The sequence below is a fragment of the Labrus bergylta genome, chromosome 12 (assembly GCF_963930695.1).
Source record: "Labrus bergylta chromosome 12, fLabBer1.1, whole genome shotgun sequence".
Lineage (NCBI taxonomy): Eukaryota > Metazoa > Chordata > Actinopteri > Labriformes > Labridae > Labrus > Labrus bergylta.
Genome location: NC_089206.1, coordinates 19,512,885 through 19,526,409, shown reverse-complemented (window position 1 = coordinate 19,526,409; position 13,525 = coordinate 19,512,885). Strand labels below are relative to the sequence as shown.

The 13,525-nt window shown below is 41.3% G+C and overlaps 1 protein-coding gene across 6 annotated transcripts in view; it reads left to right on the top strand.

Moving 5' to 3' along the window:
* ccdc30 (coiled-coil domain containing 30) overlaps positions 1–13,525 on the top strand; it is a 28,875-nt gene that overhangs the window by 5,655 nt on the left and 9,695 nt on the right. For 3 of the 6 annotated variants that reach the window (XM_065961002.1, XM_065961000.1, XM_065960999.1), the window contains 14 exons: positions 2,241–2,312; positions 4,596–4,711; positions 4,810–4,916; positions 5,015–5,207; positions 5,547–5,774; positions 6,008–6,145; positions 8,941–9,092; positions 9,298–9,565; positions 9,838–9,945; positions 10,435–10,605; positions 10,862–11,071; positions 11,840–11,997; positions 12,121–12,286; positions 12,545–12,666. In XM_065961002.1, coding sequence (XP_065817074.1) covers positions 2,241–2,312; positions 4,596–4,711; positions 4,810–4,916; positions 5,015–5,207; positions 5,547–5,774; positions 6,008–6,145; positions 8,941–9,092; positions 9,298–9,565; positions 9,838–9,945; positions 10,435–10,605; positions 10,862–11,071; positions 11,840–11,997; positions 12,121–12,286; positions 12,545–12,666 — 2,209 coding nt within the window. The remainder of the gene's footprint in view (positions 1–2,240; positions 2,313–4,595; positions 4,712–4,809; positions 4,917–5,014; positions 5,208–5,546; positions 5,775–6,007; positions 6,146–8,940; positions 9,093–9,297; positions 9,566–9,837; positions 9,946–10,434; positions 10,606–10,861; positions 11,072–11,839; positions 11,998–12,120; positions 12,287–12,544; positions 12,667–13,525) is intronic. The other 3 variants (XM_020632290.3, XM_065961001.1, XM_065961003.1) reach the window with 3 other exon arrangements.

Genomic DNA, 13,525 nt, shown 5'->3' with positions numbered 1-13,525 from the left:
ATACATCTTACAAATTATCACACAGATGCTAATGTCATAGTGTTCATAATTACACAATAGCTGACTAGATTCTATACTTTTTTTCCACAATCATTTTTTAGATTAACCAATCACAACTTCTGAAAAAAGTTGTCATACCTAGCAACGGGGTCAACCCCACCTCCTCACTAAGATAAAAGTTTCTGTCTTTTCCTTGCTCAGAGTTGCTCTAAGAATGTTCCTATATCACTCTTAAGTTAAACATCCTTGCTAAGATTTTATGAGAAGTTAGGAGCTCTCTGAGAGGATTCTCAGAATGTTTGTGAATACAGGCCCAGATCTTTGAATACATTTTAGTACCAAAGCAAGAGGATTAGCAGGTTTTTTTTTTTTGAAGATTTATTTTTGGGCTTTTTGGGCCTTTAACGGAGAGATAGGACAGTGGATAGAGTTGGAAATCAGGGAGAGAGAGTAGGGAATGACATGCGGGAAAGGAGCCACAGGTCAGATTTGAACCCGGGCCGCCCGCTTGGAGCACTATAGCCTCTAGAAATGTCATCATTCAGTACAATCTTGCTCCTCCAAATAGAAATTAAAATATTGAGTAAGGTTCTGTCAAACATGTGGTGGAATTTCTGTAGTTATTTAGATAATAATGTACAGATGTCATTAGGTTTATTCACTGTTCTCTAATGTCAGTCAGACCTGACAGAGTTCAGCTGTTGTTAGAACCCCAAGTACAGCTTAGAGAGTGTCAACTATTTTTCCTGATATCTGCAAGGATGTTTGGTAGACTTATTGTCTGCTCCAGATGTCACAGTTTATTCTATATGGGTCAATGTGACACAACCCTGATAATGGTGATGTCTTTTGGGATATATGCGATGCCTTTCGAAAAGTTCTGCAGACGTGATTGAGCAAGACACGAGTACAGAAGTGTGATGTTGAATCATGTCTCCTCATGAGTATTCTTCTTATGTATAAACTTTCATCAACGTAAGCCATCTGAGTCAACTGAGTCTTATTGTGTGGAGTCAAGTCTTAGTAATTTCCTCAACAAAACAGACTGCAAATATATAGCTAGTGTAATACATCCCGTCGACCCAGGCTGATAAATATACTTTACATATACACTACAGTACTATGTCTACATTTTAATATCATGTATCATAACCACACAGAAGAATCTGTTGTTGTTGCACACCCCAATCATCCATTGTTCACACAAGGAGGTATCGCAAGTTTTTTATATTCGGAGAGGCCTTTGCAAGGGATGTGTTCAGCTATTGAGGTCTTAGCCACCCAAATTAGAGTGAGCAATGAGATCACCTCGATAGGTTTCACAACACAGCTAGCAATTTATCCCTTTTTGAAGAGGATATAAAACTATTTTTGTCAGGCCCCAACTGTCTATTTCCTCACGACTGTGATTATATATAGAATTATATACATTTGGTAGCTTTTTAGGTCATAAGGCTATTTGGATAAGAGCGAACTGATGCCCATATCAACCAAAGTCGACCTACACACCACACCCTTTAAGATTGCAAGGGACAAATTAAGGACAGTGTTTAATTACAGCGCGTGAACATTGCAAACTCTTGAAGAGTACTGAGCTACTTATTGAAAGAGGGATTCAAATAATATCATAGCATATACAGGAACATTAGCTCTTTACTGTGGATATTTTCAATATCTAATCAATAAGTAAATTCTGTCACACCATGGGCTTTTGTCACGCCAGGGGCTTGTGATCCGGGGCTGCAGCTGGATAGAATTGGGTTACACAGCAAAGCAGTTACACATATATGGCTATCAAGTGTGTTGACATGACAGTTATCAGTGTAAACTTTGGATTAGCAACAGGATAGTAGTGAATATTAATACAGAGACAGTGTTTGATTTCTGCCTTCTTTTTTTTTGCAGACCACACACACTTGCAGCTCACACAGATACACATACCCACTCTACTGTATTTTGAGTATACTTGAATTAAAGTAGGAAAAGCAAAGACAAAGAACTGCTTCACTGGTGTTCCTAACCAAACACCTGAACAACTCTCACCATTCAAACCCAGCATTACACTTTAGCTGCTTCTCACCAACAGAATCGTAACATTTAAATTTAGTACTTGTTGGATTATATAAGTTAACTTTAGAAAGTGGTAACAGGCTACCAAACTAAATGTTTTTGCAGTTATAAATGAGCATAAAGCATATATTTGGCTTTGTAGAATTAAGAATTTGCTTATAACATCTCAGGATCTGAGCTACAGGGAACAGTCCAAGAAGTAGAGAACCTGAGGAAGGAAGTGGACAAACTGAAACACTGTGGTGAGACAGACTTCAAAATGTACTTGGTAAACTGCTGTACAGTATGTTTGACATATTTTGGAAATATTTGACTTTTTATTTATTAAATGTTTGTCATTATTTTGTAAGCTGAGGAAAAGTTCTATTTTGATTAAACCATCCATCCATCCATCCATCCATTTTCTTCCGCTTATCCGAGGTCGTGTCACGGTGGTAGCAGGCGCAGTAAGTCAACCCAGACTTCCCTCTCCCCAGCAACGTTTTCCAGCTCCTCCTGGAGGACTCCGAGGAGTTCCCAGGCTAGACGTGATATATAATCCCTCCAGCGCGTTCTGGGTCTGCCCCGGGGTCTCCTCCCAGTTGGTCGTGCCTGGAAAACCTCTAAAGGGAGGCATCCTTAACAGATGCCCAAACCACCTCAACTGGCTCCTTTCAATGCGGAGGAGCAGCGGCTCTACTCTGAGCTCCCCCCGAATGTCATAGCTCCTCACCCTATCTCTAAGACTAAGCCCAGCCACCCTCCAGAGGAAGCTAATTTCGGCCGCTTGTATCCGCAATCTCATTCTTTCGATCACTACCCATAGCTCATGACCATAGGTGAGGGTTGGAACGTAGATCGACCGGTAAATCGAGAGCTTTGCCTTCAGGCTCAGCTCCCTCTTTGCCACAACGGTCCGGCACAATGCCTGCATTACTGCTGACACCGAGCCAATCCGTCTGTTAATCTCACGCTTCATCCTACCCTCACTTGTAAACAAGACCCAGAGATGCTTGAACTCCTCCACTTGGGGCAAGGACTCACTCCCCACCCGGAGAGAGCAATCCACCTTTTTCCGGCAGAGAACCATGGCCTGGGACTTGGAGGTGCTTACCCTCATCCCAGCTGCTTCACACTCTTCGCTGCAAACTGCCCCAATGCCTGCTGGAGGTCCCAGCTTGAGGAAGCCAACAAAACCACGTCATTTGCAAAAAGCAGAGACGAGATTTTGAGGTCCCCAAACTGGAAACCCTCCTCCCCCCGGCTGCTCCTTGAGATCCTGACCATGAAGATCACAAACAGGACTGGTGACAAGGGGCAACCCTGGCGGAGGCCGACACGCACTGGGAACGTGTCTGAGTTTGTGCTGAGGATGCGGGCACAGCTCCCACTTTGGTCATACAGGGACTGGATGGCTCGTACTAACGGCCCCGGGGCCCCATATTCCCGCAGTACCCCCCCACATGATCACCCAAGGGACACAGTCAAAAGCCTTCTCCAAATCCTCAAAACACATGAGCAAATTCCCATGCTCCCCCAAGAAGCCCTGCGAGGGTACAGAGCTGGTCCACTGTCCCACGGCCGGGACGGAATCCACATTGTTCCTCCTGTATCCGAGGTTCGACAATCGGCCGGAGCCTCCTTTCTAGAACCCTAGAGTTAGCTTTCCCCGGAAGGCTGAGAAGTGTGATACCCCCATAATTGGAGCACACCCTCCAGTCCCCCTTTTTGAAAATGAGAACCACCACACCGGTCTGCCACTCCACAGGCACTCACTGTCCCAGATTTCCACGTGACATTGAAAAGGCGTGTCAGCCAAGACAGCCCCACAAAGTCCAGAGCCTTTAGTATCTCAGCCCTTGATAAAACCTAGAATGTTAATAAGTATTCTTTTCTCTCATTTTAACAGATTGAGACATCAGTCACTGCTTTAGACTACCTGGCAAGGGAGTTGATTACTTTCAGATATACCTCTCATATTTTTCTCATATTTCTTGTAGGTTTGAAAATTGGACATTATTTTATTCATTGTTTATAATTTATATTTCTGTTTATTTCCATGTATTCGTATTGTGTTTTAGCAAAATGTTAATTTTATTCTTGTCAGAAATGTTCTGCTTGGTCTTTTAATTGGATGTGTAGGCTCGGGCGGGTCTCGGAGCAGCTGCCACATGGTCTAACAAGACAATTTAGCCTATAAGCAATCTAACACAACAAGAAGCATCCCATTACCTTGACAAGAGAGGCACCTATATACCTGTGCCCTAAGCAATAGGACAGCAACACCCAGTGGCACAATAATTAATATGTTTTACCCAAAAACGTGACTATGGCTCTTACATACATCTTACAAATTATCACACAAAGCTACGAATGCAACACCAGTCCTAACAGAATTTGTCATGAATCATTCATCAATATAGTTGTTGCTTTTAATAACTTAATTTGCAAAGGGTCCAAAAGGGCAAAAATTGACTACATTTGTAAAAAAGTAAAATTGAGAATTTTGTGTATACAATCATAATTCTTTGTTTGTCTATTCACAGATATGATGAAGCTGCAGCGAGCCAAAGAGCAAAATGACAAACTAGATGCTGAGAACAGAGCTCTGAGAGAGAGAGTCCTCACTTTAGACTCTGAAAAGAAATGTCTCTTGGATCAGGTTAGTGTTTTACAGTTTGTGTATGTGTATTGAACAGAAAAAAACGTAACTTCAAATTCGATGGCTATCTATGGCAGTTTGGTATTGTCTTTGTCCAGTTGAAAGTAAATGATGGGAAACATGACGATCCAAAGGACAAGAGCATTAGCAGTAAACCCCATCAGTCTGGTTTGTTGGATCAAGACGAGGACGGTATTCACAAACGGTACAACATACAGTACTACAAACAACTGCATCCGTTTACCTATCTTTGGAAACTTTGCCAGCCTATTTTTCTAACTGTAAACATCCTTTTTCTGTCAGATGTCGTGAAGCGATGGAAGACGGGGTTGTACAGTTGAAAGAGATGCAAAGACAACTCCAGAGGCTCCACAAGCAACAAGAAGAGCTTGAGGAGAGGAACGAGGAACTGGAGGCTCTGCTGGGGGAGGCCCAGAACTCCAGCAAGGAGGAGAGACATCGCCACGAGGGAGAACTTGAAGGACTCCACAGAAGGGTAAAGAGCAGCTCTAAATTCTGGCTAAAAATTTACACAGACTTATCAATAGGTTGTTTGCCGATCAGGTCAAGTCACGGGAAGAACTCCAGATGGGGGTCAGGAAGTGATTTTTGCTTAGAGAAGAGCTATCAAATTAGCCTAAGTTTTGTGTTTTTTATGGTTCTGTCAACCTGTCAATTTAGGAGAAAAAAAAGCCAAGAGCTTCTTTCCAGGCCCGAAGGTAGTGACACATAAAGGTGAAAGTTTAAAAACCTCACGGAAAAAACAATATAAATTATTTTCTTGGAAACAGTCCAGTCTGTAATGACTGAATAATAATCTTAACTGTCAATGCAGATCAGAGGCCTGGAGGCAGAGCTCAAGATGCCAGGTGACCCAGGAAAAATGATGAGGAATGGAGAAAATGTAAAAGCCACTGAGTCCTTCTTACAACTGCATCTAAGGGACAGCAGCCAGGAGAGACTAGCTCTGCTAGAGGCTCGTCTGACAGAGGAGAAGGACTGGAGGAAACAGCTGGAGGTAGACCTCAGTGCTGCCCAGGCTGCCCTCAAGAAAGACAAGGAGGTGAAAAAAAGCACATCAATTGCTTTAGCTGAAAAAGCATTGAAACCAAAGCCTTTTCTTTGTTACTGTTGAAACCAAAAGCGTTAATGTTTTGTATGTGAACTTCAGTTTACTTGTTAAGAAGTTAATCCCAATGAAAGTTTGTTTTAAATTTTTCAGAAAAGTATAATATAAAAACTACAGTTACAAGCCACTTGGAACCTGATGTTATGCCCTCATTCTTTTCACTAAAGGCTCTGCAGATAAGTGAGCGAGAGCTGAAGAAGCTAAGACTAGAGGTCAACAGCCTTCAGAGAGAATGCCAACAAGGGAAAACACTCATCAAGAGCCTCACTCAAGTCAAAGGGGAGAAAGCCGTTCTGGAGGAAAAGGTTTGTTCATGTTAAATCTGTTTGCTTTCAATGACATCTCGGATAGGTCTGTTTTTAAACATGATGACATTGGAGAAAATAGGAAAAAATTGGGGTTAATGGTTAATATTTACAAATAACATTAATTAACATTTTTAAACACAAAGTTGTCATGACTGCAAGAGTGCATTGTTGGAAATTGGTTAAATACAATGTGATTTTGCAAACATTGCGATAGTAATAATGATTCAGTGTCGAGATGAACCAATTTCTCTGGCCGATTCCGATTTCCAAATTTTACCTGGTCTGACCTGCATGTAGTGACCCCTATGCCTATCGAAAAAAAAGGCCAGGGTGCAAAAATAAAGAAATGTCCAATTTCCAATAAAACCAATTTATTACTTACAGTTTGTAGATTGTTTAATATATAGTGTATCCACTTTCTCTGTAGACAAATACGTCTTTTTCCCACTTATAAAATACACCTGTGTCAAGTAACCCCTGGATTGACCTCTCCCTTCCTGACGGCGGCGCTACTCCCCCAAGTGGTGAAAAGTTTACAAAACATTAACAAGTATGGATCTTGCAATATGTTACCGATATTTAGCCGATACCAATTTTCTATCTTTAAAGCACTATAACTGACAGCAAAAGCAAACTGTTTTCTTAGATTAAAAATTATTTTATGTTTACAGTCAAACACTGACTGTTAAGTAACTGTTTGTTACAAAAGATCTTGAAAACCTACAGCAAGTTACATGACCATCTCTCATTCTAACATTGTAAGTGTTGAACGCTTTGTTACCTGTATTCTCCTCTATTTTTAAAGGAGACCAGACAGGTCTTTAAATATCTAGAAAAGCGCTATATAAAACCAATCTATTATAATTATTATTTCATAGTTATGAATAAGTGGTGATAATAAAACACACTTTTCAAAAATCTGGTATATTTTCTCTTCAGAGCAGTACAGAAACCTCAGCATAGTTTTTCAGGTGAGCCCAAACGTTTTCCTTGCAAAGAGACCTACACCATACACTAATATCTATTCAGTAAGGACTTCTTGTACCAAATGCATTCATGCTCTTAAGGCCCTGACATACCAAGGAGATTGTCAGCCGTCGGTCCTAGTTGGACCATCGTGAGTGGTTGTTGCGTGGAAGGCTGGCGCCCCTCACATTTGCCTATACTGCCTATGTCACGGAGAAGGTGTCTGTTGCAGACACTGAACGATCTGAGTCTCCTCAGGAAGAACAGCCTGCTCTGTCCTTTCCTGAAGAGGGCGTCAGTGTTGTGAGAACAGTCCAGTTTATGGTTGATGTGGACCTCAAGGTATCGGTACTTGTATGAGTCTGAGCTGCTGCAACAGGCTGCTGGCTCTCAGCGCCTAGAAGTAAAGATAAATAATAAATCAAATTATAAGATATGATAAAATAAGATTGTCCTTTATTGATTGAGGGTTTATTGAAATTCAAGTGTTACAGCAGTAAAAGACAAGAAGAAGAGTATAGAGAGCGTATGAGTACAAATAAAATAAGAATATATAAGTATAAGTATATTATTATATAAATAATAATAATAATAAAAATAATGTATTTACAACTATTATTAGCAAGTATTAAGTAAACTATACACAAAACACTATACAGGACATTGAGACATATTAAGTGGCAAGTTTAAGTTAAAGTGAACAGTTATGAGATAAGGTAACAGTTATCAGATAAAGTGACGGAGTTGAAAAAGGTGACAAAAGTAAGCAATGAATATCAAAATAAGCATCTATAAGTAATATGACATACATGACAGAGTCCAGGGTATGGCAGCGGGACAGCCACTGTCGGGAATATAAGTCTGCATGATGAAGACAGACTATAGGACCCACTGCTGTTGTACAGTCTGATGGAGGTAGGCACAATGGAGCTCCTGAAGCACTCAGTTTTGCACCTCGGGGGGTTGAGACGATGGCTAAAGGAACAGAGAAGTTCACTGATTCACTCTCCTCAGCTGAATTCTCCCTTGATCACTTACAGTATCCTACCTGCCTGCCTCTGTTTTTTCTCACTGCCTCGGTGAATGGTATTTGTGTTAGCAACAAATCTTAATCATGTTTATATCTCTTAAGTATCAATATGAATTTGTAACATGCAAAGTGTTACCTCTCCCATTCAAACTTTTTGATAACGTGCTTATACTATATTATATATAGGTTTTCATACAAATTACCCTCTATAACCAAACAATATTATGGGAATATTTAAATCTTTTAATGTGCTGTGCTCCCCAAGTGGGAGAGAGAGAGAGAGAGAGAGAAAGCAGGAGCACTCACATACGTACGGGCAACACAGTCACGAATCTGCCATAAGCAGAGAGGCAAAAGGGGAGCAAGTGCAGGGAAACGGTTTGTTTGTCCTAAATGTATGTCAAACCTTTTTCTCCTCTGCTGATGGGCACCTCAAGTCTACACCTCTGACATGTTAGCTTATTGTGTTTGTGGCCGTCCATTAGAGATTTGTGTCACTGTACACACATCATGAAAGGCTTGTGCGTGCGTGTGAAATGCCAATATATCAGTGCACCTTTAATTCAGTATAGTGTGTATTTAAAGTCATGACTCGCCTGGCTTAAGTCTGGGATGATTAAAAGAAGTGCTCTCTGGCGCCGACTTGTCAAATCAGCAGCTAAAAATAATAAAACTGCCAATACAATCCAATACACTTTTGCAACTTTAAAATGTGTCAACATAAATTAACAGCATGTGTTCTGCCACTTAAACAAGATTATCTCCATCTTTCTGTCTTTGCCTCTCTTCCTGATAGGTTGCTCAGATGGAGCGTTCCCAGAGCCGACTGCAGAGCAAGCTGGAATACTGCAAGGACAGTAACCGAACCCAGGAGGACAAGTTGCAGGAGCAGGCTGACGGGCTTATTGCTGAACTCATCAGCCTCCAGACAGCACACAATGCCTTGAGGTTGTTATCAGTGTTGAGCTCAAAGTTTTAAACTTAGGCCACTGCATTGGCCAATGTATATTTGACTCATTGGAATGGAAATAGTGCAGTGTTGGAGGATAAGTGAGATCCCTGCTACAACTGGTCCATACATCTTTTATCTTGTCAAGTGAAAAAAATAGTACTGGAGCTTACTTGTTTTTTTATGAATGTGCATATTTTTCAGGGAAGAGATGGTTGCTGAGCGGCTGCAGTCGGCTGAGCTCCAGGCAAAGCTGAGCTCAGGTGTCCAGGAAAAGCTGACAGCCGAGGGAGAAAGAGCTAGGCTGAAGGTAGAGATCCAGCGCCTTAAAGAGCAGCTGAAGTGGCACGATGAGCAGCTCTCGTCTTCAAAGGAAGCACTTATTAGCAAAAAGGAGCCTGAACTGCAAACAGCTGATAAAGAATCCATTATGAGTCCAGTGGAGAGGACGCAGGATGAGTACTCATATCAGGTAACTGGGATACATCTCCATTGGTCGAGTCATTTAATATTTGACATGTGCAGTCATATTGTAAAACTGTTGAAATCAGATGTTCAGAAATGAAATAACAATAGAGCAAAACATCCTGCAACACAAACTCTGATCAAAGTACAGCGTTTCTGTCATTAGTAAGGCACATGGTCTGACTCTAACTTATGAGCTATGAGGCCAGCATTAAGGGGATGTCCTCTGCCAGGATCATGTTTGTATTTATGTGGTGTTCATAGTTTTCACGTCTTAAGCAGGAGCTGAATCTTCTCCAGACCAAGCTGGAAAAGGAGTGTCAGCTGGCCTCACAGCACCAACTGGCCCTGCAGGCTCAGGTCAATGAAGCCCAGGCACATATAAAGGTATGATTATTAAAGCAGCCATGGTAATCACAGTCACATTTAATATTCAATGTATTGCATATCTACTTATATTGCATAATTGGCTTTAATTTCTTTTCACATTGCAGCCGCTTCATTATGCCTTAAACCATCAGCATTTTGCAATTTGATATATTTTTTTATCCAGTAGCCTAACTGTGAGTTTACAATACAAAAGAAATATTTTAAACATTTGTATTCGTTAGCATGTATATCATCTGACAACCCTCATTTCCTTTAAATTCATAATAAATATGGATGATTGGCACTAATGCTTCAGGTATCCCAGTAGCCATGTGTCATGTTTATGGAGCTTTAAGGAGAATGTGTGGTTTGGTAATTTGCTTATTGAGTCATAACAGCCAAAAATGATGTTAGCTAGCTAACTGATCCAGGGACACTTGACTAAATGTGTTAATCTATACTCTTCTTCATCAAAAAATTTAACCCAGCTTTGTCTATTATCTTCAGTCCCAGGACTTAGTGCTGAACCAGAAGGCAGAGGAGGCTAAACAGATGAAGCAGGACCTGCAGAGGGCCCAGAGCCTTTTCTCCTCAGCAGAGCGAGAGCTGCGCTACGAGAAAGAGAAGAACCTGGATCTGAAGAGACATAATACCCTGCTGGATCAGGAAAAACTCAAGGTTGGTGTAAGGTTACAGAATAGCGTATTCAGGTTTTTCCTCCAGATTCATATGACTATATTACTCTTACACCTTCATCATGTTAACTCGTTTAGTCAACTTACAGTTAATGACAATTAGACAGAGCAAAACTTAAAGTGTGAAACTCTTACCTAAAGTCTCAAAGGGAAGAGGTTAAAGAACCGTCAGAATAGTGGAAATGCAGGTGTTAAGCAATGTTTATTTGTGTTCATATTTTCTCATTTGCATCTTTTAGCTTTGTGCAGAGCTGAAGCAGGTCCAGAAAAAGCTGGTCCAGATGGAGCATAGTGTCCAAGCTCAGGCGGCTGAGTGTGAATGTCAGCAGCAGAAAATTCGAAAGCTGGAATTGGAACTTGCACGTAACTCAACAAATCGCAGCACCACCACTAGTTTGCAGGAAGAGCTACAGGCAGAGAGGGTGCGGCTGATGGCTGCTGACAAAAAGGTCAGTGCTGACAGGACATCTTCACATAAGCACTTTCATTTAGTATGGTCTTTATTTGGTTCTCTTCTTAATGTTGGATGCTATCGTCTTGTAATTACAAATTTCCCAATTTTTATATGAATGCACATGGAAAGGTTGGAAAACCCAGAGTTTAGCTGGGAATTTTGCTAACCAGTGAAGTTGTATGACTTAAGTTGTACGACTGAACTGGGTGAAAGTTGCGTCCCTGTCCCTCACTAGTTGACCCCTCTGTCCCATTTACATAGCCCTCTTTCCTGCTGCTTGTCAAAGTAATATGACATACTTGCAAACATGCAAGTTTAGAAAGCAGGGGGCGAATCGAGCCTTTTTTGACTGGGATGGCTCAACTGGGGCCATGACTTATGCAGGGGTGGTATGAGGTTTGCGTGCATCCACACTTGGGATGGGTCATGATATTTGAATATTCAAATAGTCATCAATTTATAATAAAGTTTAAGTGTTCAGTTTTCATCTTACTTTTATCTTAGCTTAATAATTTTATTTTTTCATTATTTTTAATGGCGACCAGTTGTAATGCATTTTGAACCTGGAACCTTCTCGCTGTGAGGCAACAGCCCCTCCCCCTCATTCTAGTACCTGTAAATTGGTTCTACCTAACCTGAAGGTTAGGCAGGTCTATTCACCAAAATTAAAGACTTTCTGTTGGACACCTTAAGCCTTGTACTCTCTGGAAATGAATTGCTGTGTTATCTGAATGATTGCAACGTGACTTTGTTGCAATGGTAGGTGTTAGAGCTGCAGCAGCAGCTTAAGAATGCCCAGCACCAGCTGCGAGTGGAGGAAGCTCGGGCAGGTGAGAGCAGTCGTCTGGAGAGGGACAGCAGGGATCTGGCCGATACCATATCAGCCCTGAGAACCAAGCAGCAGGAGGAGCACATTACCAGGTAACATAAATGGCAGTGCTGCTCTCCCCATTGGTAGTGGTATAGCTTTTGCCAACATTGCAAGTTTTAATGTCCGTTTATGAACAAAACTTCTATCCATCATTTCCTCTTTTTATATCTCAGGAAGCTGTTGGAGCAGCGTGAGGAGGAGCTGCAACAGCAGTTACGGTCACTCAGGCTGAAGGAGGCCTCCATGACCAAGACAAATGCAGAGCTCAGCCACCGGGCTCAACAGCTGGAATCACATCTAACCATCCTGGAGGCTGAGCTACGCAAGGCCAGAGAGGAGGTAAGGATCAGTGTAACACAGTTCATCCAATGTCAATGATGTGGCTGGGTTTTGGCCATCTAATGCAATTTCTATACTCCTAATATTTCTGTCTCTGTGTTCAGATGCTTCTCCTTTTATCACATAGTACTGTGTGACCTTTGGCTGGCATTTTTAAAAAGTCAATATACAGAGCATCTCTTCAAACTGATTTATGTATTATTGTTGATGTTTGTTTGAATTTAGATTAACATTTATGTGTTAAATATATCCTATAAGGTAAGAGACAACCAGAGGTCATACAACAAACTACAGGAGGACTTGGGATCCAAGCAGCAGGAGGTTGACAGACTGCAGGGGGAGCTGCAGCAAGTTCTACTCCAACTGGACACACATGTCAGGTGAGACGATCACATTTTCACTGATATGCATTTTTTGCATTGTAAGCAATGTAATACAATTAACTCTGATGTACCTGGGAAACAACATTGCACGCGGATGAAGCAAGCGAGTCCGCTATACAATACTAAAATGGGAATATTTGCCTTTATAGCAATGCTGCGTATAGATCAACGGAATCACAATATCAACAAAAGAGCAGAGAAGAACATACTGATGAACAGAAAACGTAATGCGGTAGCAGTCACACACACATCTTTATGCACCGTGCATCAGTCACAGTATATAAACATCACTCCCCCCCTCTGATTGGCTTGAGGTGAATTCTCCAGATAATTTCCTGCTGCGTTCTCAGATCAGCTTACTCGGACTTGCTGCGGGAAAAAAAACTAGGGGTTTGGCAGGAGAAACTCAGAGTGAAGTCAGAGTTTAAAATTTGGCGGTTTGGGTTCACACATAAAGCTCCTCCTCCAAATATCAGGAGTTTTTCAGGAGTTTTTTTCAAGTTTGAAAGCCCTATTAGAGTTGCTCAACTTCCCTATTGCTTCATCATTACAGTTGCCTAGTTAATATTAGACTAAATGATCACACATTAACAATATCACTGAAATTGTGCCTATATATATATCTTATTCATTGTTGTTGTTCTTGTTGTTGTTGTTGCTGCTGCTCTGTTTGTCTCTATCCTTCTCTTTCTTTCTGCATTTCCCTCTATCCCACTTTCCAAGGCAAGCCAATACAGTTTTGGCAGATGGCTGTTTAACATGAGTCTGGTTTTGCTTAAGATTTCTGCCCCTTAAAGAAAGTTTTTCATTGTAACTGTAACGTAGCTAAATGTTGCTTAGTGCTGTGCTCATGATG